The sequence below is a fragment of the Biomphalaria glabrata genome, chromosome 2 (assembly GCF_947242115.1).
Source record: "Biomphalaria glabrata chromosome 2, xgBioGlab47.1, whole genome shotgun sequence".
In the NCBI taxonomy this organism is placed as follows: Eukaryota; Metazoa; Mollusca; class Gastropoda; family Planorbidae; genus Biomphalaria; species Biomphalaria glabrata.
In genome coordinates this window covers 53,844,934-53,870,284 of record NC_074712.1, presented here as the reverse complement: position 1 = coordinate 53,870,284, position 25,351 = coordinate 53,844,934, and the positions used below count along the sequence as shown (strand labels likewise).

The following is a 25,351-nucleotide window of genomic DNA, read 5'->3' as shown; positions in this document are numbered from 1 at the left end:
CCCCCTCCTTCCCCCCCCCCCAAATAGGATCATAGTGCATTGATTTCGCTAAACAGATGTATTATTATTATTATTACTATGTAGAACTGTAGATATATTACAAATTAAATCACAAGACTGATCCAAACAAATTTATACAATGACACTTCCTACAAGCTTTTTTTTATAGTATTTTTTTTGTTAATGTTTTTCTTGTTAACATATATAGTATTAAATGTTAATAATCCAGGTTGCTAATTCCCTCCCAACCCCGGAATAATCTTGATAATCTTGACAGTGACAGACAGTATCTTCAGTGTACATTCAAATATAAGACATAGTTCAGTGATAAATAAAAATGTGTGAAATTTTTTGTTATTTCTATGATGATCATAGACATAGATCTATATTTTATGTCTATGGTCATGATCTATTCTATAACGATGCCCATAGATCTAGATATCTATATATAGATCTAGTAACACACAAAATGTAAATGTTACACATTCGGTAAAGCCACTGGGTCCCATTTCTAAATGTGATTTGACAGAAAACCCCTACACAATATCGAACTTATGAATATGTAATTGTGCAAAAAAAAAAAAATAGTGACGTCATGAGTCTACACACCTTACAGTTAACACATTAGTGAGGGGTCTCCTTACGATACATAGACTTTACTTTACTGTAAGTACTTTATGAAATTATTTGTGCTTATTTTAATAAGAAAAAAAATCAAGTAATAGTGCATATTTCCATCTTATGTTATCTTATCTAGTTCTAGATCTATATGGGTTATGTTTCAGCTTGCAGTCTACAATTGAACAAATTGGGAGTACAACGGCACAACGCCATTTCGAAAGCTCCTTGACTCCTTGAGTTTGACGTAAAGGTCGAAATCCTAACCTTTTTTTTTTCTCCATTTCTGAACTCTTCCGTGAATGGAAATACCATTTTAACAAATGCAAGCGGACTTATTGACACATCCATACATTTCATTCGTGAAGGGTAAGTTAAGTAATTTAGATCTGTGACAGTAAATGAGTTATGATAGTTAATATAGATTCTAGATCTATCTAGATTTTATTTAATCAGAATCTAATCTAGTACCAATCAAACATCAATCTATCTAGACTAAACAACTTATTAAATATAATTAGATCTAGATCTAGATCTAGAGGAGAATCTAGTAGTAAGTAGTAGATCTAAAATCTAATCTATCAGTATCACTCATCAGTACCACTACCAGTAACCAGTAGTATGATCTTAGTATCAGTATGACTATGACTAGTATGAGTATAGGCCTACTAATTACTATAACACTTTTTAACAGACCTGAAATCTGGATTATTAATTAGTGTTAAATAAAATATCTCACTATTCTGACTATTCTCACTGGACTATCTGACCATGAATCATGATATTGATATTGTTAAAATACACTAAAAGCAGTAACCAATATAAACCAAAAAGAAAAATCTTACTCTGAAACAAATGCAGCCTAACACAACTATACCAAGCTGCAACATACATTCTTATCAGAAAAAGTCTTTAAGCAACCTATTGATGACCTCTGGCTCTGGAATTTCATTAAAAGCCATCTCTTAAAAACATCACAGAAAATCAAATACCAATTTGATCTAAATACTCATCAAACAAAATAAATAAATGCTGGTTTAATAATAAATTAAAGATACTTTGCAAACAGAGAGAAAACCTAGATCTATTTAAAAATTTAAAGCCAATGTAGAAAGAGTCCACAATAAGTACCTTAATTAAAAATCAAACACCTAACCCAAAAAGTAAGGATAGCAAAAAAAACCTCATATATGACCATACCCACATGATTTTAGGAAATATAGGCCTAGGTCATGTGAAACTCAACTAATAGGATACATTGATGATTATTGAAAAAAAATATGTACACCTGGGTTAACTATTATTGGTGTTGAGATTTGGAGCCCTTAATTATTACAGTTTGTTCTCTATTAGGAAATCCTGAATCCATTGATGTAACGAACCATAAACACCAAAGTATTTTAGTTTTTTTAAGCCTAAGAAAAGTCTAGTACAATTGCATCTATTTGTTCACTATTATCTAATCCCTTTGAAAAAAAATCAAGCAAACATTAGGGATTTATTAAAAGAAATTTGTACAAATTAAACAGGAACATAAAACTAAAATATGCTATTTAACTTAAGTTAGGCCAATATTAGAATATGCATCCTCTGTTTGGGATCCCTCAAGTCAGGAAAACATTAAAAAAAAAAACTAGAACAAATACAAAATAGAACAGTGAGATTTGATTAGAGTAACACCATTAGTTAAATCTTTAAACTTAGAGACACTTCAGGACAGAAGAATAAAAAGTAAAGTAGCTATAACACATAAAACATTGAATCATAATTTCCAAATAGATAAACCTATCTTAATGAAATACTCAGAAAGACACAAAAATTGAGGCAAATTTCTTATTATATATATACTAGAACAAATTAGTACAGGTGCTTCTTCTTCCCTAGTGCTGTTAAAGAAAGGAAAGGGTTGTCTGAATCAGCCAGGAAAACCAACGATTTAGCAAAGTTTAAATTATTGATTAACATGTATGACTAGAGTGACACATGCAATATGTAGGACGTAATTATCTTCTTTTTTTTGAAAGAAAGACATATTATATATATATTATATATTTCTTTCTTCAAAAAAATATATATATATATATATATATATATAGAGAGAGAGAGAGAGAGAGAGAGAGATAAAAGATAATAAGATAGATTTAGATTCTATTTATATACTTTAGAATAGATCTAAATCTAGAACAGTATTTTACCTATAATTGATAGATCTAGAATATCTTTACATCTAGAATCTACATCTAGATGATACTGATAGATCTAGCCTAGCTAGATCTATATAGTCTATATTACTAGGTATTACTAGTATGGCCTTAAATGATGTCAAATTTTGTTTAAAATTCATTTCATTCTGTGTGCTAAATTGGTATTTCTTTTTGTTCACAGATTTCTTGAAACATAAAGTGAATTCATGTTTCTGCATTTAGTTCTGTTTGAACAAGCATATTCTACACATTTACAACACATACAGTGAAACCAGTTATCATACTGGCTTTGTCAAACCCTAGTTTTTGCCACAATATTAGACATTTTCACGTAGCTAGGACGTTACGGTCTTATGATGCATCGCATCAAGGGCCTTTTGCTACGTTATTCAAAGTGCCATTCCTTCCATGAGCTGCCAGCATTTTATCGCAGTTATGCAACTACTTCAGGCTTATGGGGTGCCTGGGAACATGGTCAAGGAAGGAATCTTAGCACTCAAGTGGCTGCTGAGCCTTTCATGAATGGCAGCTCCTCTGCTTACATAGAGGATATGTATGAGGCTTGGCAGAGAGATCCCAACAGTGTCCATAAGGTGAGATTATTAAGTTTTCTCTGGTTATTAACATTTTAAAATTGCATGAGCATTTAGTCTTACTAGTTACTAGTTTGTATGATTTCAAGTGTTCACCCAACTATAACAATTTGGATATAACAAAGATTATATGTCTCATGTTATTAATATTAAAAAATGAAAAATATTATGAGAATAGTTATTAGAGATACTTGTAGCCATTTTATTTTATTCTCTTTGTTTGTTTCATACTGACAATGCTTGACACTCCCTTTTTATAAATATAATAAATACAGTAATTTATAAATTTATTATTGAAGGAAAAATTAATAACTTACAAAAATACTACACGTGTCTATAAAAATTTGTCAATAATTTTAGATCAAATTGTTTGCTATTCCAATTGAAAAGCTAAATCTGTTGTTTTTTGTTTTTTTTTTGTTAAGGAATTTTTTAATCAAGAATTTAAATCATATGTGGCCTAAGATATTTTAAGGAACTTTTTCTCTTAGCTAGGTGGACAAGTAATTAGAAAAAGTGACCAACCCAAAGCAATCTTTACTAGCCTGAAAATGTGTAGTACCTTATTTTGTGTTCATACAGATTATAGTAAGTTGGTAATTGGACTTGTAACTTGAAAATTCACTGACCCAAAGCAATTTTAAAATGTGCCCTGAAAAGACTTAAAATCAACTCATATCATGGTTAAATCAGTTAAATCATCAATAAAAGTCCAACAAATATTTAAGGTATTGTTCGGTGATGTCTCAATCATTTTTCCATTCTTTATATGAAATCCATTCACCTACCAATCAATATCTGGCAACTTATAATAAATTTTAAAATTAAAATAAAATCGATGCATTCGAATAATTAGTTTTGACATAACTAAAAGAAACTTTTTCAACATAGCAACAATATATAGTTTTTCTGGTTATCACTAATTAGAAGTTAAGAACAATGTCTAGGTTCTTTTTAAAGTTTTCATATGATCATAATTTATCTTTAAAAATATGTGCTATTTTGATGTGAAAAATTTTAATCAAATAGAGTCACTAAAGGATTAAAGTTGTTAATAAAGTAAGATTCAGATCTTTAACAGGTCAGACTCAAGTGATCAAAACCTAAACATTTAATGGGTCTATTCATGTTAAATTTTATTAGCTGGAAGTGTTGATTTTAGAGGAACTTTTCTGATATCTTATTTTTGTCTCCCATTAGTACCTGTAGATGCCAGTCCTTTGTTTAAACTTTGCATAGGCTAGTTGAGAATGTTATATTTTATAATTGTTTTAAAATGGTTGTGATTTAGCTATTTTATTTAACTAGTTAAAGTAAACTATAAGATCTAATTGAAATGACTTTTTTTAAAATCTAGTCCTGGGATGCATTCTTTAGACAAACTGCCAAAGGTGCTCCTCCTGGACAGGCCTATTCTGCTCCACCAACACTTCGGCCAGCCACCGGGCTTGTGCCTTCACCATTACCTCGTCATGCAGTAGAACAAGGTTTACCAGTGGATGAAAAGACTATTGAAGATCACCTGTCTGTGCAATCAATAATTCGCTCATATCAGGTATACCATTTGTTTTGAATTAATTTTTTAAAATAACATATCAATCTATATACTCTGTAGTTTTAGTATTATATATGTTTAAGTTCTATTCATAGATGACAATTAAGTAATACACAAGAGGTATACATTATTATTATTTTTTAAAAATTGTTTTCCTGCTATGTTTTGATTGAAACACAAATTCTGTTAATTCATGTTTCCTACCAGTTTTGTGTATTTTATTTGTCACTTAAAAAAAAAAGATATATATATATATGTATATATATATATTGTTACATATATTTTTTCTAGCATAGAAAGATATCAGTATAATATAGATATTGAATTCTGTTATGTTTGCTGACTTTATTTTCTTAATGTAGGCCTATTATCATAAATGCTAAGAAATAAAAGACAATGTAGGCTTCAGAGGCTGGGGAGCACTTTAATCTCAAATCAACATACTTTGCAGTACTCATTGTTCTCATAGCTTTTTACTATTTGTGTCAATGACCTGGCTAACTATAGTTTTTAGGCATAGACAAATAATGTTGATTTGTTTTAAAATTGTTCCTACAATTAATTCCTTTAAGAACTGTAAACTTTTGTTACATGGCCAAAATCAGGGTCCCCAGCCGCTGATAACATTGGAATAGAAACTGTTCAATCAGTGTCACTGTACTGAACAATTTTCTTTTTATATAATCTCTGTGTATGTACACATCAAAACCTATGCCTACATGCACTAACCCTTTCTGTAAAGACAAGAGGCCACAGTATCTGTGAACTAGATCCCTTGGGTATATTAGCAGCAGACCTGGATACTGAGATACCAAAAGATCTTCTAATAGAGTCTTATAATTTGGGTATGATGAATTGTTTTATATAAATAGATAACATATAAAGTGCTCATTGGCAAAGTGAACCTAAAAAGATATATTCTGCCTTCACCAAGCATTTTTTCTTAGGTAGTTGAGCTGTTTGAGATCATTTATTTGGCTAACATAACAATTCAAGTACAATATTTCGTGTATGAATTTTTAGTTCAATTTTTTATAAGATCATAATTGATCAATAAAAGGCAGAGATTTCTTATATAAAGTATGATTATGAAAATTGCAATTAACAGTTAAATTAACTTTATGGAATAGGAAGTTTGAAAAGCAATTTATTTTTCCATTTTTTTCTCAAAATAGTTCACATTTTTACATTTATTTTCTTTCTTGTGATAATTGTTCATTTTGCCATGGAACACTTAATACATTTTTTTTTTCTTAGGCAACATTTTGCAGCTCTTTTTACTTTTTCTTTGTTTCTAGTAATGGAATAAAAAAAAAATGTAAAACATTAGAATAAAGAAATTTAAACAAAAATGAAATAGTTGTTAAAGAATAATTTAAAATATGATTAGAAAAGAGTTGCACAATTAATTTCTATCCTGACATAAAAGACTTACACTAAATCTGGCCAGTTTTTTTTTAATGCATTTTATAGGCTTATTAACTTACTATTAATGACCTGCATGACTTTTTTTTTTAAATCCACACTTCATTTTGTTTTCTTTGGTTGCTTGTACAACAGTTTTATTAGTCCCAGAGTAAGCAACAAAACTTCTGTTAACCAACCCAAATACGATTCTGTTCAGTAACTGCGATAATAAATAATTTCTTCAGCAGCAGCTTTTGTATTTATAATATAAACTTTGGGGACTATTTTAGTTTAATTTTAAGCTAAGAGCAAATATTTTTACTTACTGTACTTGAATCTTTAACCATTCAGTTTGACATTTTTAATGAATAAATGTAAACACATCTTTTTTCTCAAAATGTATCAAATATTCTATTAATAGTTAAAAGGAATCTCATGCTCACTTTACTGTTAAGATTCTAATAGATTAAGTTATTACCATCTGTATTGGAATGTATTATTTGGTTTCCACTTATTTGTCTGATTGGATTAGTTCTGTTACTATTTATTTATTATTTCCTTTACGAAGTGAACATTTGACATAATGTGGATCTTTTTTTTTTTTTTTTTTAAAGTTTTGAGTTACTGCTGAATGAATGATTCATTTGTGGTCAGGTTGTATTTGAATGAAAGTTTGTATTATCTTGATTGTTATTCTTTAACTCTGTCGCAATTGTCTGTTTTCTAATATTGTTCTTACTTCAAAAGTAGTGACAATAAAATACACAAAATTTTATTGAATCAACAACATATTTTTTTTCCCAAAAAATATTTCGTATTCAGCTTGGACTAGAATTCTACACCAGCCACTCTGGCTTCAGTGGCACCACATCTGTGGCTTGTTGTTTTATAAGATTAATTTATAATGTTTATTTCATAGAATTTGATTACTTCCTCGCTTATAACCGTAGGCTTGCCTGCGTGTTTTTTTTTTTCTTTCCTCTCTTCTCTCTTTCAATCCGTCCTACATTTGCCGTGCACTAGATTCGTGGACACCGCATGGCACAATTAGATCCTCTAGGACTTCAAGAGCATCATGAAGAAAAGGAATTGCAAGTTCAGTATTACAACTTGGGTAAGTGAAGACGAAATCCTTTGTCTTGACCTCTTAACCAGTACGTTTTCTCAGATACACAGATAGTTATCTACATTTCTTACAGGATCAGTCTGCTAGATTTTGAGTTTAATGTTTTTAAAGGGACAAACGAAGTGCTAGAAACTCATTGACAAGAATGAATGTTGTTTGTTTTATTCGTTTGAGCATTGCTATTTATGTTCAGTTTTTTTAAATCTTTTTTATAAACTTTGTTACAATTGCATCATCAAGTTAAGCCTTATATTTGAAACTAAATACTAATTCTACATCTTTCAAGTTTGTATTTTAATGCAGTAATTATCTAATTTTTTTATTTTGTCTTTTTTAAAAAAAAAAACAACAATAAATGGTTACTTGAGCTACAATCAAGGAGAAACCTTGTCAGATTTTTTAGAGATTTTATTTTTTTTTAGACTATTTAAAAACGTGATAATCCATTAAGATGAAACATAGCCCACTTATTTATAGTGCTTTGACTCTTAGGCTACCACTTGGTTATCAATAACAACTGATTGCATTGCTTTTTTTATCAAACCATCTCTTGTTTGTATGGCAGAGTGGCTACAAACAAACAGGTTTTACTTTTGGCATTCGTGACACTTGCTCATAGCTAATGAACATTCAGTCAAGGGTATTGTTTTTTTTTTTTTTTTAAAGAAAGAGTTCTTGTGTGTCGTGAGGAAGGAAGCACTGTTCTGAATTATAACACTTGTAACAGCAATTAAATAGCATCATTTACTGAAGATTAGTTTTAGTAGCTGAAGTAACTTCATTCTGACTTTACTATTAGTTTTAAACTGATTTAAGGTGTGTGTGTGTTTTTTTACCAGCTGTTATGGGGTCATTTGAATGTATTGCTTTGTATTCAGATCTAGTGTGCTTTGTGTCAGATTACAGGCTCTGTTTAGAAATTGTTTGGAATAAGATGGTACCCGTTTTCTTTTTCCATGAACAAGAGTTTCATAGTTGTAGTGTTGTCTTCCTTGCTCGTCTGCTCATATTCGTGTGTGTGTGTGTCTATATAATAGATTGTCGGTGCTTTTCTTATTTATTATCTGCATGTATAAAAAGCTTCAGTGTTTGAAGTGTGTGGCTAGATTAGTAGATATTGGCCATGACCCATTGTCTTTCAAGTTGTTTACATATTTATTGTATTCTTGTGAAGTTCTAATATTAGAGTAACTTCCCAATTTCACGTCGCGGTTCAGTGGAGCGGCATGCTGGGAACAAGTGAAGAGATTGAAACTGTGATTACTTAGAAGGATGACGTATCCGTCAACAGCCCTAGGGGGAGAAGGGGGGGGGGTCCTGTTATTAGCTTGTTGTTGGACACACTATTTACTTGTTAGTTTTCGTGACTTGAAGTTTATCTCTCTGCCAATTGAAGTGTTTGGTGTTCCTTAGCTGTAGAAGTAGTGCTGTGCAAACGTATCAGTAGCATGAACCAGTTAGTATCTTATTATTTACAGACATTCTGTTCACAAGTAGATTTCGGATAGTCTGATCAAATACACGTGTCTCTGATAAAACACGTCAACAAACGCTACTCCTGCTAGGTGCAGGAGAATGTTACCTTGTCTATACATCTCATAATCATGTCCTGTTTGTGTTGACGAGTGGAGGAAAAGAGAGAATTAAAGGAAAAGGGGGTGGGGGGCACACAATCGTTTCATTATTAAGCGTATAAGCTCTTGTATAACCTTTGACCTCTAGAACGATAGGCCACGAAACTGTTTTGTTTTATTAGATTACGAAATAAAAAAAAAATCTCCTAATGTATTCAATTGTACCCCAGCACTTAAACGAATCGGAACTCAACAGTACTTGTATTGAGCAATACTACAAAAATAAAGTCACTCGTGAACTTTTCACATACTGAGCAAAGAAAACACACACACTTTTGCATCAGCTCGCTAGGTTATATACACTATACTCATCTTGGATTTTTAAAGATACTGGGCGTAGCTTGTGAGTAAAAGTTAGTGAATTTTAATACTCTGATCAAACGTGCATCGCATGACAGTTATTTGTTTGACTGGAGTTGTATTAACTAATCTAATCCAGTGGCGAGATGTAGAATGTTAGTTCTTTGACTGGGCCACATCCCAATATAGAGAAACAACACATCTCCTGTCGTCGGATTCTGTGAGCAGCTTCCCCTCAGAGATTTCGTTTTGCTTACAATCACACTTCTAAAACTCACAGCACTCTAGTGCAAGAAAAGAAACTTTTAGACTCAATTTCTTGTCAGATTGTTTTGCCAGAGAGTTGGGGGATATTTAAAATCTCATGCAATACTTATAGTAGGTCTAGTTCCAGCTTTTGTTAGCTTTTATACAACAGGACTGGGCCGTAGACATTTTAACAACCAACATTTTTTGTTTATACTTCTACAATGATGACAGGCCAAACCCATTATGGATTGCATGTCCACAGGGATGGACGAACATTTATAATCAGCAATGCGGGGCGTTATAAAAGGATCTTACTTTCTAGTTTAGGGTCGCTTGATTTTTTTTCCTTCCTGAAGTTAGAGGATAAGCTATTGTATTGCCTAATTTTGTTTGTGTACGGATGGTTGATGCAATGTATTCCACCACTGGGTAAGCTCTCGCCACTACCTTGTCTATCAGCCCGGGGGGGGGGGGGCAGAGACTACCACTGCCCTTACGCCAGGCTTCTCGACCCACTTAGTATAGTCTTAATACTATATTGTGTATTTCTTGGTCACGTGCGATAGAAGCATTTTCATGTGATGAGAGACGCGTGGTTCAGGTCGTAGCTCGTGACTCGCGCACACAGTTTCTAAAATTGCAATGGACCTCATTCACCAATCGTAAACAAACAACATTTAGTCACGTGGTGCTCTATCTCTTCTATAGAATTTACGATCTCATGTTTAATTCATGTTGGTTGTCACGTGACAGTTTATTTCGTTGTTTTATCAATAAGTTCACGTGACTAAAGGTTGTTTGTTTACGATTGGTGAATGAGGTCCATTACTTGACATGCTGGCAGGTGTTACAGAGATGGCAGGTTCCAATTATTGAACACGAGGTCTATGCCATAGATTGACTTGTTGAAGGACTCATCGGCGATTTGTTTCTTTTTCATATCGTTCATATCATATGATACATAGAACATGCTGCTAAACTTGTAACCAAATGGCTGCCTTTGAGATGATTTTGTTTGGTGTACACAGCACTCAGATCTAGAGAACGCCATGCATCGTGACGCCATTGGGAGCAGTTCATTTCAATATGCGGAAGATTGAATGCACATCACAGTCCGTAGTACAATGAATTTCACAAGACTTTCAATGGATCTTATTTACCAAAACGAAGTCACGTGATCTCATTTACCAAAACGAACAGTCACGTGATCTCATTCACCAAAACGAATGGTCATTTGATGTCCATGGATAAAACACCAAAAAAAAAAAATACGATCACGTGATATCATTTCTTTGATTCGAATTAGATCGTAAGTTGTATAGAAAAGTTGGGCAAGCTCGTGACTTAAAGGGTGATTGTTTAGGATTGGTGGATCATTTACCCCTCTCCCTCATTACAATCATTACTGTTTTCTAGAATATGGTCCACCCCCACCAACCAACCCCCCCCCCCCCCCCCCCCACGGTCTGTGCTGGTAAAAAACAAAAGGTTTTATTTCAAAAGATCTATGTCTATTCATATTTACCACTTAACTTTTTGTCTGCCATCGAAGAGTTCTTATAATTGCGTTAATGGTTGCTTATTCCATTGACTTTTATAAGAGTTAAGGTTCTTGTTTATGGACAGCGTTGAAGTGAGTTTCTCTACTGAAGGTTGTCGCTACCGGTGTAGACAAGATGCGAATCTGGTTTAGTTCTTTGGCTCTAAGACAAATGCTTTCTCTCTAAAGGCTTGAAATGACGTGAGACGAGGCTGCACGGCGAGCACCTCCAGATTTATGCCACCTTACCCGAAGGAACCGTCAGTGTGAAAACGCCTCATAAGAACACATTGATTAATATGGACGGGGAGGGGGACATTTCTGTTAGCATAGCCATGACCGCTTTATGAAGGCAAACACACTGGAGTCAGGAAAACTAGTTCGTCTACGAAACGCACATCTAGTTCAATGTATTTAGTTTGATTTATCTTAGATAGTTAGGTTTGTATTGTTTACTTTCGTCTAAACTCTCATTGTCTGAGCTCTTGAAAACTATACACATTCTATTCACTGTTATTAAACATAACAGTGAAGTGCTCTATTGCCCTCCTTCACGTTCCATATGTTTTCACTTAGGAACAGTTGTCTGAAGTCATGTAAAACTATTCGCAAATAAATGTAAGGGTTTGTTCTGGCGCACACAGCTACACTGTATAGAGACGTTTTCCTACGCCGTCTACTCACTAACCCGTCCTACGTGGCAGAGATGGTAACATTTAGATCAAGATCTAACTCTAAAAAAACGTATTCACTTTCAACGTTACGTTAGCGATTATTTGCAGCACTGTGCCTCTGACAGTCAAATCCAGTTCCTGGATTCGGAACGAGGTCACCCTTACCTATCAAGAACCGTGGTAGTTTAAAAAAATGGACGGCAACATTGTCCTTTAATGCTATTATGGTGAAGAAGGGACGGGAAGGTGGCTTCTACTACTGGCCGGAACGATATTAACAAGCCGTGTCGTTCAGTCATTCCCATTTCCCCCCCCCCCCCCCCGTCAAACCTTTAAAGTGTAGAAAAGCATTTACAAAATTTGGCCAGAAAATCGACGAGTTCTAGATGTCAATCAGTTGGTGGTTGTTACGTTTTCATCTTGGATGAGACTCTTTAGACATGTAAACGACAAAATCACAGTTTATAAATACTTTAATCTTTATTAACACTGAAAACACTTTCTTGTTCATAGTCCTCCATTTCGGTTCTTCTTTTCTTTCAACACGCAATCGCACCATTTCACATTCACACTAAGATGCGCACGTAACACCCCCCCCTGTTTAACAAGTTCGATGCACATCGAACGTCCAAAATACAAATCACTGAATATATTATCAGACTATTCCAAGTTAAAACAAATCGGTAACATATAAAACCATAATGTAATAACTACACAAAATCAAACACAATGTCATGTTAATACCAATACAATTCCAACATGGAATAACAATTATATTCATCACAATAATAACTGTTATTATGAGCAATTGAAACCACTTCTGTTAACATATATCTATAAGTAATCATATTTCTATTAATACAACTCCCCACTCATAATCGTATGCCTGTACAAAACACCATCATTCCAGTCGCAATCAAATAGTTAACAAACAAAGTCTATCTTGCTCCATGCATATTGTAACAACAATATTCAATTCATTACACATATATTTATTCATTGTAGAGTAGAACAATAATTAATGTCCATCATTCCCACCTTTTCTAATCCTATCTATATAATTCTAACATTATTGACATGCCATCCTTTCCGCTTCCCTCCTTTGCAATGATGTCCCATTGTGATCCTACTACCTAATGATCTAGCTGTACTGTTTTCTAGGCTGCTAATATCCCTCTCTTTTCTCGTATACGCCTCTTCACTATTGTACCTTGAATCCTTAATTCTAATTAATTGTTGACACTGTCTTCTAATATGCCCCCTTCTCCCACAATTAAAGCATAAGATGTATGAACTTGTACGTCTATATGTGGGTTTAAATCGCTTTCCCTGTACCACTGATTGCCTTACTTTACTTTGATTTGGACCCATTCCTATTGCATTGCTTTCTACCTTATCTGTTAATTCTTTCTTCTCGTGCTCTCTGCTACCCATGTCATCTGATGTATGAGATCTTATGTCTTCTTCCACATCCCCATTTCTACCTCGCGTAGACTTTATCCCATAATATTTCTTCCAATTCTCAATCTCCCTTACTGAACATATTTTCACCCCATGGATATTCCCAATAATTAAATCTATCTCACCCTGATCTACAACACAAGCTTCCACTGTCCCCTTAACATACGGTGTGTCTATACTAACTTTAGCAATCGGTAATTGTACAATATTCCCATTAAACATAACACACTTCCTATATTCGCCTGTATATTCATGGTCTTCCACTAAATTCTTATTCACTCCAATAATAGTGCTCCCAGTATCCCTGATGGTCTTGGCTGCCTTGTTCCCTACGAATGTATGAAAAATCTCCAATGTTCCAGTATCAGATGACAATGATAAGCCTTGCTCTATTCTACCTTTCTCCCAGTCCTTTCTTTCCTGTCTGTTTCCTTGATATCTTCCGTTTCGGCTATCATTTTGTCTTTCATATGTACCACTTCTATACTGTCTCTCCTGTGTCTCCCTTGTTCTGTGAGAGTTATTCTGTGTCTCACATGTTCTGTTAAAGGCAACTATTTCTTCTATCTCACTGCCTCTAGATAATTTCTTCTCGGGATGTGCCACTTTATAAGCCCTTATCAGTCTTACTATGTCTTCTATGGATTTCGGTTTCCTCTCCAACAGAAATATTTTTAATTCCTCCTGACACTCGTACATCACTTTGTCCAGCATGAGAAATGTCTTAAGACTGTCAAAGGTTTTTTCTACCTCAGCGGTTTCTATCCAGTTATCGAAATGGCTGCTCATTTTGTCCAAGAAGGTCTGCGGGTCATCCTCTGGTTCTATCTCACAATTAACAAACTGTTGGCGATAGAAAGCTTCTGTTTTCCCGAAAGTTCGAAGTAGTTGTTCTTTCACAATGCTGTAGTTACTCTGGTTCATACATATTTTTGAAGGCACCTCCGCTGTAAATGATCTTGACAATAAGAATGTCCATTTGTCTTCAGGGTACTCCAGTTCTCTCATTTCTATTTCGAACTTCTTCAAAAAAATGTCTATGCCCATTTTGTCTTCGTTGAATATCAAACCTTTATATTTTGCCAGTTTATTCCCTGTAGATTCACTCTTTCTTTCATCATTCTCTTTTCCTTGGTCTGTTTTTAACTTTTTCTCTGCTGTCTCTTTTTCAAATGCTAATCTTTCTCTTTCAATGGCGACCAATTCATTTTTCTTTTCCCTTTCAATTGCTACTATCTCCTTATCCTTTTCTCTTTCTCTTTTGTCCTCCTTATCTAATCTCTCCTTTTCTTTGTCTCTTCCATCGCTAATCTCTCCTTTTCTTTGTCTCTTTCCATCGCTAATCTCTCCTTTTCTTTTTCCCTTTCTCTTTTGTCCTCCTTATCTAATCTCTCCTTTTCTTTGTCTCTTTCCATCGCTAATCTCTCCTTTTCTTTTTCTCTTTCCATCGCTAATCTCTCCCTCTCCATCAACCTTTCTTGTACGTATTTTCTTAGTTCTGCCCCTTCAAGCTCCAACAACCTTCCCTCTTCCTTCAACGCTGCTACCTCAGCCCTGTCCGCCATAGTCTATTTCTAATAATATCGAATCGAATGTTCTCCTGTCTCTAGATCTAGATTTTACTATCTCTACTGTCTGCTGACAGGAGATCCCCTGTGAATAGAGGGATACGTGGGTTACCTTTGCGTTGGGCGCCACTTGTTACGTCTTCATATTGGATGAGACTCTTTAGACATGTAAACGACAAAATCACAGTTTATAAATACTTTAATCTTTATTAACACTGAAAACACTTTCTTGTTCATATTCCTCCATTTCGGTTCTTCTTTTCTTTCAACACGCAATCGCACCATTTCACATTCACACTAAGATGCGCACGTAACAGTGGTATTTAATTCACTTCATGACGTTTCACGTGTCAAATTTGTCTTGTCTAAATGAGTTACCCCAGATTTATTCCACAGTCCTATAATAGATCCACGTCTGCTCCACATACATCCCGGCATGCTTGCGTGAAGTTTACATTTTAGTTGACATTAAGCACGTAGACAACGACCTCTATCAATTTGTTGTGTACAAATGTGTTGAATGCGCGTGTCTGTGTTCTATAAAGACATTGGTGAAATATTTTTTTTTTTTACTTCTTGTTTCCATGACCAGCTATCGATTTTTTTCCTCTAGACCGGTGCATGAATTAATTAAGTACCGTGTAGACGAACAAAAAAAAAATGTTGCATAAAAACTATGCTCAGTTTATTTAAATCAGTAACAAAGCCAAAGAATCTTTTGAGTTGAAGAGCTCCTAGTCTCATTTGACCTACTTAATTCCTGTATGGATTATTATCCAATAGCCATTGATCTTGTAATACTTACCTCTCTATCTGGCCGTGTATTGATCACATCTTACCTGAGGTGTGTCACGATGAAGTATCACACAATAGACACACATCGAGACTCCTGATGACACTTTTTTTTTTTTTGGTTATCACTGCTACAACACCAAGTATTTTACTGCATGCGTGAATATGTCATTTACCTATATTAGTCGAACTTCTTGGCAAGGGATTTGACCTGGTTTCCTATTTGGAATGTAGGATTGGGGTTGTTAGTTTTAGCACAGAGATCTCAGCACATTCTTTCCTGTCACTAGTGGAAGTAAAGCTTGGCTTGACTAGTGTTCTAGCTCATTAACCTTCAAGTAGAGCCAGAAGTAGTCTTGACATATGTAATGGACATCTTTATACATTTATCTAACATTTGTTAAACAAAAAAATTAGTTTTATATAATAAGAAAATTTAGTTGTTTGTTATGTCATGAGCAATAGATTTGCTGTCAAACTAATTACATCCTTGATACACCAGGTGAAGGTGACCTTGACCGTGTCTTCCGCTTGCCCCACACAACCTACATTGGAGGCAATGAAGCTGTTTTGCCCCTCAGGGAAATCATACGTAGGCTACAGGTGAGGGCCCCACTGAAACATTGATTGTCATATATTTAATGACATTGTACAACATTCCTATTTTTGCTTTTTTTTTAAAAATTATTTTGAAATTAATAAAAAAAAAATCTTTGTTGTTACACTTGTTATATTAGATGAATAATTACAATAATAGTGTTAGCTTTACTTTAATACTTGGTCTATCATTTGAATGGTGATACAATCTTGCCACTCTAGTATTACCCTTATTTTAACATTAATTCAATTATTTACTGGAAGTAGTTGTTGGGTTTATTTCCTACTTCCTCCCTTTAAGTTTATGTTGTATGCCAGAGATTCTCAAACTTTTTGTACTCAGGGACCCCTTTATATAGTCAAAACCTGCTCATGGACCCCTAAGTGAAAAAAACTACATAAATGCATAGTATATAAATTACAAATATAATAAAAAATCGCAGACCACAGTTTGAGAACCACTGCTCTTTGCAACTTTGTTTCTAATATTGCAATAAAATTTAATCTAGACATTTCATATACACTTTAAGAATGATTTTTAATTTATTTTTTTAAAAGGAAATTGTTGGCCATCTTTAATAATTGAGAGAAATAGTCCATAAGCTTTTTTTAATTTCCTAGTAGAATAGTTTGCTTTAAACATCAACATTCTTTTCCCAATATGCAATACCCATTTTTTTTTTTATTATTGAACTTTTCTAGTAAAAAAGAGATAATGAATGTTCTACTAATTAAGAAGTATTCATAAGTATTGTGAATTTTATAATGTTTTATGTCATGTAACTATGTCAAATTCATGTTTCTATGCATCATCTATTGTAGAATGTGTATTGTCGCTCAATTGGTGTGGAGTTTATGTTTATCAACAACCTTCAGCAGACAGACTGGATCAGGCGTAGATTTGAGACACCAGGGATCATGCAGTTTAGCAAAGAAGAGAAAAGGTTGATAATGGCAAGACTTATAAGATCCACAAGGTAAGAGGGGAATTGTTTCAATGCCATTCCATTTTCTCCCATCATTGGAATTGAACACTAAAATTCCATTATCCTTTGTTGACTATATTTTATTCTTAATGGTTGGATAGGATACCCTTGGTTGTCACAAATCAGTTTTATTTTTTTCTTTAATGCTAAACCTGTAGTTTTCTTGCTGTATCAATTCCTTTAGCTTTTATAGACTCCTTTTATTTCTTCTAATACCATTATTTCTTTTTAAATACCAGTTGGAGAAATGGTCTGCTCTAAGACAATCTTTATTTTTTGTTTTTCTTGGTGCTGTCTTAACATCACTATGATAAAACATTTCTTAAAAGTTGTCTTACTTTAATACTGGAACATAACCCATAAAAAAATCTTGCCAATAGACTATCCCTTCTTGGTCTATTTTATTGCACATTTTATTTTAAAATGTTTATCTTAACAGATTTGAAGAGTTTTTAGCCCGCAAGTGGTCCTCAGAGAAACGTTTTGGTCTTGAAGGTTGTGAAGTGCTCATTCCAGCAATGAAGACAATCATAGATGCTTCCAGTGCCCTGGGAGTTGACAGCTTCATCATTGGGATGCCACATAGAGGTCGACTGAATGTGCTGGCTAATGTCTGCCGTAAACCTTTGGAAAAAATCATTTGTCAGTTTGATTCCAAATTGGAAGCAGCAGATGAAGGTTCTGGAGATGTCAAGTACCATCTGGGCATGTCACATGAGAGGCTCAACAGAGTTACCAACAAAAATATTAAGATTGCTGTAGTAGCTAATCCCTCACACTTAGAAGCTGTAGATCCTGTAGTACAGGGCAAGGCTAGAGCTGAGATGTTTTACAGGGGTGACACAGATGGCAAGAAGGTTAATTTATGTTGTTTTTTTTTACAAGCATGATAAAATAGATCTCTTTAACTCCTGAATTATTATAACAGAATAAGCTTTTTATTTTTAAAATTTTGTAGAATAATTTTTTAAAATGTTTAGATACCAGTCTGTTTTACATTTGTGTAGGTCATGCCAATGCTTCTCCATGGTGATGCAGCTTTTGCTGGTCAAGGAATTGTCTATGAATGTCTTCATTTATCTGATTTGCCTGCATTCACTACCCATGGTACAATTCATATAGTTGTCAACAATCAGGTATATTTGTTCTTTTGTTACTTTTGCTACCACCAAAGTGATCTCGGTGTACTCTTCAGTCACGCTATTTTAAGTCATTGTGTCTTAAAATAATCATTGACCTTTTTTTTTGTCTCAGATTGGTTTCACAACTGACCCACGTTTCTCCAGATCCTCCCCCTACTGTACTGATGTAGCTCGTGTGGTGAATGCACCTATATTCCATGTTAATGCTGATGATCCTGAGGCTGTCATTTATGTTTGTAAAGTAGCTGCTGACTGGCGGGCTACTTTTGGAAAAGATGTTGTCATTGATTTGGTGAGTTGTGTATAGTTTGTACACACATGCACATTCATACATTTACATTACAGAAGACATTACTAAGATGTTCCTTTCTTTTGTTACATTCAGTACTGAATAACTTGACTGTTTATGACAGGTTTGTTATCGTCGGTTTGGTCACAATGAAATTGATGAGCCTATGTTCACTCAGCCATTGATGTACAAAAAAATTGCTAAGCAACCAACAGTGCTTGTCAAGTATGCTGAACATCTCATTAACAGTGGTGCTCTGGCTCAGCAAGAATATGAGGTACAAGCTTGTAGAGTTAAAATTGAACTAAAGAGTACTTTGATTATCTTTGTTAGAACTGGAATTAATCCAAATGTCAAGAACATATACAAAATAGTAAATATAATTTTGAAGTGATTTGTCTTGATATTAGATAATAGTGAAACACTGCACTCATCCTTAATCTTCGGAATAAAAGACTTTGTCATTATTATTACTATTATATACTAGTGGTAAGAAAAATAATCAGGAAGCATTTAATGTTTGATAAATCACACTACTCAGTAATTGGCAGTTGATCTGTGTATATTTGTTACTATTCTGTCTTGTAATATTTGCTCCAAAATATAGGTAAAAGAATATTTTAATTTTGTGGATGCCATACCAACTAAATTTTGTTTTTTTAAATTGAGAGAAATTTTAATTTTTACATAATTAAATATACCTTTTCTTTTGGGTAAATATAGGTTTTCATTAACATGATTTAATTTTTGTTTTAGATCTCTAAAATGTATGTAAAAGATTTTGTTATATACCTGTATACTCTAAAACTTATTACCAACCTAATAAAAGGCATCAAGTTTTATGTTTCTGTTATAGAGGAAAAATGAATTATTTTTGTATTAATTGATGGTGTGTAGGAAGAAATATCCAAGTATGACAAGATCTGTGAGGAGGCCTATGGGTTAGCCAAGAAGGAAACAGCAGTCAGTAATATTGATTGGTTGGACTCCCCCTGGAAAGGTTTCTTTGAAGGTCGTGACCCTATGGTGCTACCAACTACAGGAGTTTCTGAAGATGTTCTGAAACATATTGGCACTGTGTTCAGCACACCACCTGAGGAGTTTGTCATCCATGGAGGTTTGTTTTGTTTGCATCGTTTACCAGAAATAACCTCTCTCATTCTTTGCTTTAGTAACCTTATCTTCAACTAAAAATTGTGTTCTACAACTGTACCCAAGTTGCTTTTTTGTTAAACTCATTTTTATGATTAAAAACTTTTTTTTTTTATAATAGTGTCAAACTAATGATACAAAACTGTCTAATACAATATTTCTATAATAGTGTCAAACAAATGTCAAATATTGTCATATTAATACAACAAAGACTGTCTAATGGTGTTAAACTTGTGACACAAGAGCTGACATTACTTTAGTTAAGGATGAGTAAATTTCATTATGTAAAACAGCTCACAAGACTAAGCTGTAAACCTACAACATAACTCACAAGACTGGTTGTAAACCTACAACATAACTCACAAAACTAGACTGTAAACCTATATCTCACAAGAATAGGCTGTAAACCTACAATATAGCTCACAAAACTAGGATGTAAACCTACAAAAAAGAGCATCACACAAGCTAATTATACTAAGACAATTATCAATAATGGCCTATGAGAAGGGATTGAAGAAGAGCTGAAATTATAACGGTCTCTTGAAAAAATTTAAATCCTCGTAATAGGTGACACTACTAGTTACATATTAGTATACTTGTGTAAAAATGACTTGACAATTAGAATGTACAGTCTGCAGCTACAATCTAGAAATTGAAAGCTATTCCCAGTGCTCCTAGAGTTTAAATATTTCTGAACTAAAATGCTACTTAGGCAGGCTTAACTCTTTCTCTCCTAATTAACAATACCATTGTTGATTTGACCCCATTAAATTAAATTAATGTTTGGTTTTATAAATTTTCATTTGTATTATATAAAAAGAGCTTGCATTCTCCTATAATTCTGTACCAAAAGTAAGGTTTTCTGAAATGTTATTGAAGTTAAATCATAAGAGGGTAGAATGTACAAATGTGAAAAATGTAAAAATTCGGTCAGAGCTTGGAAAAAATTACGGAGATAAAAAGTTGAATTCAATGAAAATAAAAACTTGCATAAACTTTTTCAATAGCTTGTTCACAATATAATATTTACTTTTGCTGGAAGGAGCAAAAAGAAACAATATACTCATTGGTTGTGAAGTCTGTTGAATATTTTTGAAATAATGGGAAAAACAGCTTTTTTGAAAATACATATGTGCTAAACTTGGGAAAATTTCTGACCCAAACCTCTTCTAGAACTTAATGTACACAACCATTATCAATTGCAGTTTCATGAGCTGTAACTTTTTACATGTACAGTCATGAACTATTGATCTGTCTATTTAAACAGTGTGAAGTAGCCTACTGTTATTTACAGATTTTTAAAAAATTTTTTTCGCTAATTTAACCTTCATATGTAATGAGAGTTGAAGAAACAGGTGTACAAGCTTACACATCTTGGCTAAACTATTTGAAAATAAAAAGTTTTGGCATTTTCTTTCCTTTTCTATAAAACATGTAACAAACAATTTCAACAATCATATTGCATATCAATTTATACTTTAACCATTTTTTATATTGTTCTACCTTCTAGCATTTGATCTTTTGGCTAGAGAGTTCCTATTTTGGAAAGGCATCATATTATGTGTGAGAGTAGCCTCTCTGAGGAGACTGTCTTTTTTTACTTAGAAAAACTTTCTTAGTTGTCTGAAATCATTGCTACCTCTGTCCACTGCATGCTTCTACTCCTCCTGACTTAATGTTATCTAGGACTTTGTCTTCCTAAGCATTTATATCACTTTTAGATCCTGTTTGACTACATACACATAATAGGGAAAGGGGGGGGGGCAGTTTTTCTTGTTTCTTAGCAAGTTTAGAGGTTTACTTAGTCCTCATACTACTGTTTATACTGGTAATAACTATCTCTATTGACATTTTATCAGTAGTTCAAAACTTTTAAGTTTTATAATAAAATATATTTCTCTATTCATGTATATTTGTGTGAGTTTTATTTTTTTTTTATTCATTTGGTTGGATATGTTTAAACATGGCCTATATAATATCCATGTGTCATAGACCATAAATTATATTTTAAGATGATGTAAAACTACACATTTTATTACACTATCTCTATTAAGGTTTGAAGCGTGTCCTCAAGTCACGTGCTGAAATGGTTGCCGCACGTCAAGTTGACTGGGCACTGGGTGAGGCTTTGGCTTTTGGATCATTGCTCAAGGAAGGCATTCATGTGAGACTGAGTGGACAAGATGTGGAGAGAGGGACATTCAGGTCAGTTGTAGCTTTGGACTTTCAATTTAGTTGTTATTTTCCATGTGATTTATTTACATTTTTAGCTAAAGAATAACTGTCAAATGTAAAAAAAACAAAACAATTTGTTCTTCTTCAGCCATCGTCACCATGTTCTCCATCACCAAACCATTGATAAAAAAACTGTAATTCCACTCAACAACCTTTACCCTGATCAAGCCACATACACAGTCTGCAACAGTTCTTTATCTGAGTATGGCGTGCTAGGTAGGACTTTATTCTTTTTTATTCATTGGTTGTAGAAATTATTGACATTTAACAATTGGTTTAATGTGAAAAGAAAAATGGGTTTTAAAAATGATAGCATTATTTGTTTCAGTTGATAAGTCTGACGACTTTGGGTCTTGTTTCTAGGGAAGGGGTATCAAGTGTCTTGCAATTCTTTGTATTAGTTACGATTGCACATAACATTTTTTGAAGAGTTGAACTTGTAGAAATATATACTTTAAGAGATCCCTGTGCTCCAAGCACTAATCTCTTCCAGTTTTCTGCATTTTCCAACAAGAAGTCTCCTCATTGACTACATACAGACTAGATGCTTCTAAATTTTAGTATAACATTAAGACCTTCAAAACTCACTAACATCAGTTTGTTGGTTGTTGTTTTTTTTTAGCTCTTTATCAGTTATGTTCTCAAAGTGGCTTCAGTCTTTTATTATGTTTGTTAATTTAATTCAATTAACTTTTTAAAAAAAAAAAAAAAAACTCAATTGTTATCATATAATGCAATAGTTTACCAATGTATTATTACAAAGATTTTTTAAAAAACAATTTCTATAAATAAATTATTCTCATTAGGCTTTGAAGTTGGTTACTCAATTACCAACCCTAATGCGCTTGTCATCTGGGAGGCCCAGTTTGGTGACTTTGCTAACACTGCTCAGTGCATCATTGATCAATTTATTTCAAGTGGTCAAGCAAAGTGGGTGAGACAGTCTGGCATTGTTTTACTTTTACCACATGGATTTGAAGGCATGGTAAGCAGTGGATTTCTTGTGTGAGATTGTTTTTTGACATTACTAGGTTAATTACATTCAGTTATAATTTCATAGAAAACTATGGACCAGATAATATATCATTTAAGTGTAACATTATGGCATTATTATGAAAGTAAGCTTTGAAATGTGTTCAGTGTTTTAAAAAATAACCTAATATTGTATCTTATTACACTTTTTTTTTTCTTTGCCAAAACTTAATTTTATCTTTGAAATTTAAACATCTTCACTTTATCTTCAGTAGATTGTTTTCTCTGTTTTATCTTGATTACAAGCTGTCACAAGTTTTTTCTTATTTACATCAGGGCCCAGAACACTCAAGTGCAAGATTAGAGAGATTCTTACAACTGAGTAATGATGATCCTGACTATTTCCCTGTAAGACCTGGGACAATTAAAAAATCTCTATCCTGAATCAAAAGTTTATTATTTTTTAAAAAATAAGAACAAAAAAATGCTAAGACCATATATTCTTTAATTTTAAGAAAAGTCTGGGATGTAACAATTCTGTTCTTTAATTTTAAGACAACTCTATGATATAACAATTTTATTCTTTAAACTTGAAACTCTGGCTTTAAAAAATGTCAATCTTAGAAAAGTTTGCAGCTCAACAGTGTCCTAATTTTTTAGGGATGAAATTGTGAAGCTTTAGGCACCAATAACTATACACACATTTTTGGGTCATGCCTTAACCATTAAATACAGCGTAGAAATGTTACATTGAAAAAACGACTAATGAAAGAGAACAATTTAAATAAAAATTATTAGTACTTTTTTATTTTTTTTTTAAACCAATAATGATGTTCATGATCAAACTAAAACACAGATCTAAGCTAAATTATGTTTATTAAATAAATCCAGTTTGGCTTTTTCTAACATATTTAGTTGTTGTTTTTTTATTTAAATTTTATTAAAAGTTGGTTTTTGTAAAGTACCAGTGTTAAAATTGGTAGATTTAAACTAGAGATAGAACTGAATTTTTCAAAAAGAAATAAATATTTGGCCAGTAAAATTTGGTATGATTTATACTAAAGTATAAACATTTGTTCTGACAGCCTGAAGGATCAAACTTTGAAATCCAACAACTTCATGAAACCAATTGGATTGTTGGGAACTTCACAACACCTGCCAACTTTTTCCATGCAATGAGGAGACAAATTGCACTGTCATTCAGGAAACCAGTAAGTCCTTTTGATTTGCCTATATATTAAAAAAATATTATTGTCCAGTACAGTGTATTGGTCTGGTATGATTGTTACGTACGCATGTTAATGTAAATGTGAAATGGTGCGAATGCGTGTTGAACGGAGAGGAGAAAAGAAAATGGAGAAAATAGAAACGAAATAGTGTTCTAGTGTTCATGAGAATTAAAATGAGTTCTAAGCGATGACGTTGTTGTTTTAGTGTTAATGTACTGTTTAAAGAGTCTCATTCTAGAAAGGAACGTAACAAGTGGCGCCCAACGTAAAGGTAAAACCTACGTAGTCCGTTATACACAGTTGATCTCCTGTCAACAGATAGTAGAGATATCATATTATATAGTCTAGATCTAGTGATAGGATACTATTCTATTTGATTAATAGTAATAGAAAATGGCGGACAAGGCTGAGGTAGCAGCGTTGAAAGAAGAGGGAAGGTTGTTAGAGCTTGAAGGGGCAGAACTAAGAAAATACGTACAAGAAAGGTTGATGGAGAGGGAGAGATTAGCAATGGAAAGAGAAAAAGAAAAGGAGAGATTAGCAATGGAAAGAGAAAAAGAAAAGGAGAGATTAGCAATGGAAAGAGAAAAAGAAAAGGAGAGATTAGACATGGAGGACAAAAGAGAAAGAGAAAAAGAAAAGGAAAGATTAGACAAGGAGGACAAAAGAGAAAGAGAAAAGATAGCCATTGAAAGGGAAAAGAAAAACGAATTAGTTGCCATTGAAAGAGAGAGATTGGCGTTCGAAAAGGAGACGGCCGAGAAAAAGTTAAAAACAACCCAAGAAAAAGAGAGTGATAAAAGAAAAGGGGAAACTACAGGGAACAAACTAGCAAAGTATAAAGGTGCAATATTCGAAGAAGCTAAAATGGACATAGACATTTTTTTGAAGAAATTTGAAATTGAAATGAGGGAACTGGAATACCCCGAAGACAAATGGTCATTCTTATTATCGAAGTCATTCGTAGTAGAGGTTCCATCGAAGATATGCATGAACCAGAGCAGCTATAGCGTGGTGAAAGAACAATT

At 33.3% G+C, this 25,351-nt stretch overlaps 1 protein-coding gene across 2 annotated transcripts in view; it reads left to right on the top strand.

Moving 5' to 3' along the window:
* The first annotated feature begins 508 nt into the window (after window positions 1–508).
* LOC106072020 (2-oxoglutarate dehydrogenase complex component E1-like) overlaps window positions 509–25,351 on the top strand; it is a 31,752-nt gene continuing 6,909 nt past the window's right edge. The window contains exons 1-17 of one of the 2 annotated variants that reach the window (XM_013232376.2): window positions 509–666; window positions 786–987; window positions 3,004–3,415; window positions 4,773–4,970; window positions 7,401–7,491; window positions 16,224–16,324; window positions 17,141–17,295; window positions 17,744–18,161; window positions 18,312–18,440; window positions 18,559–18,738; window positions 18,860–19,012; window positions 19,633–19,852; window positions 21,942–22,092; window positions 22,211–22,338; window positions 22,929–23,107; window positions 23,431–23,502; window positions 24,180–24,305. In XM_013232376.2, the coding sequence (XP_013087830.2) occupies window positions 3,176–3,415; window positions 4,773–4,970; window positions 7,401–7,491; window positions 16,224–16,324; window positions 17,141–17,295; window positions 17,744–18,161; window positions 18,312–18,440; window positions 18,559–18,738; window positions 18,860–19,012; window positions 19,633–19,852; window positions 21,942–22,092; window positions 22,211–22,338; window positions 22,929–23,107; window positions 23,431–23,502; window positions 24,180–24,305 (2,541 nt within the window). In that variant the 5' untranslated portion in view covers window positions 509–666; window positions 786–987; window positions 3,004–3,175. Of the gene's footprint in view, window positions 667–785; window positions 988–3,003; window positions 3,416–4,772; window positions 4,971–5,712; window positions 5,816–7,400; window positions 7,492–16,223; window positions 16,325–17,140; window positions 17,296–17,743; window positions 18,162–18,311; window positions 18,441–18,558; window positions 18,739–18,859; window positions 19,013–19,632; window positions 19,853–21,941; window positions 22,093–22,210; window positions 22,339–22,928; window positions 23,108–23,430; window positions 23,503–24,179; window positions 24,306–25,351 lie in introns of both variants that reach the window. The other variant, XM_013232305.2, reaches the window with a different exon arrangement.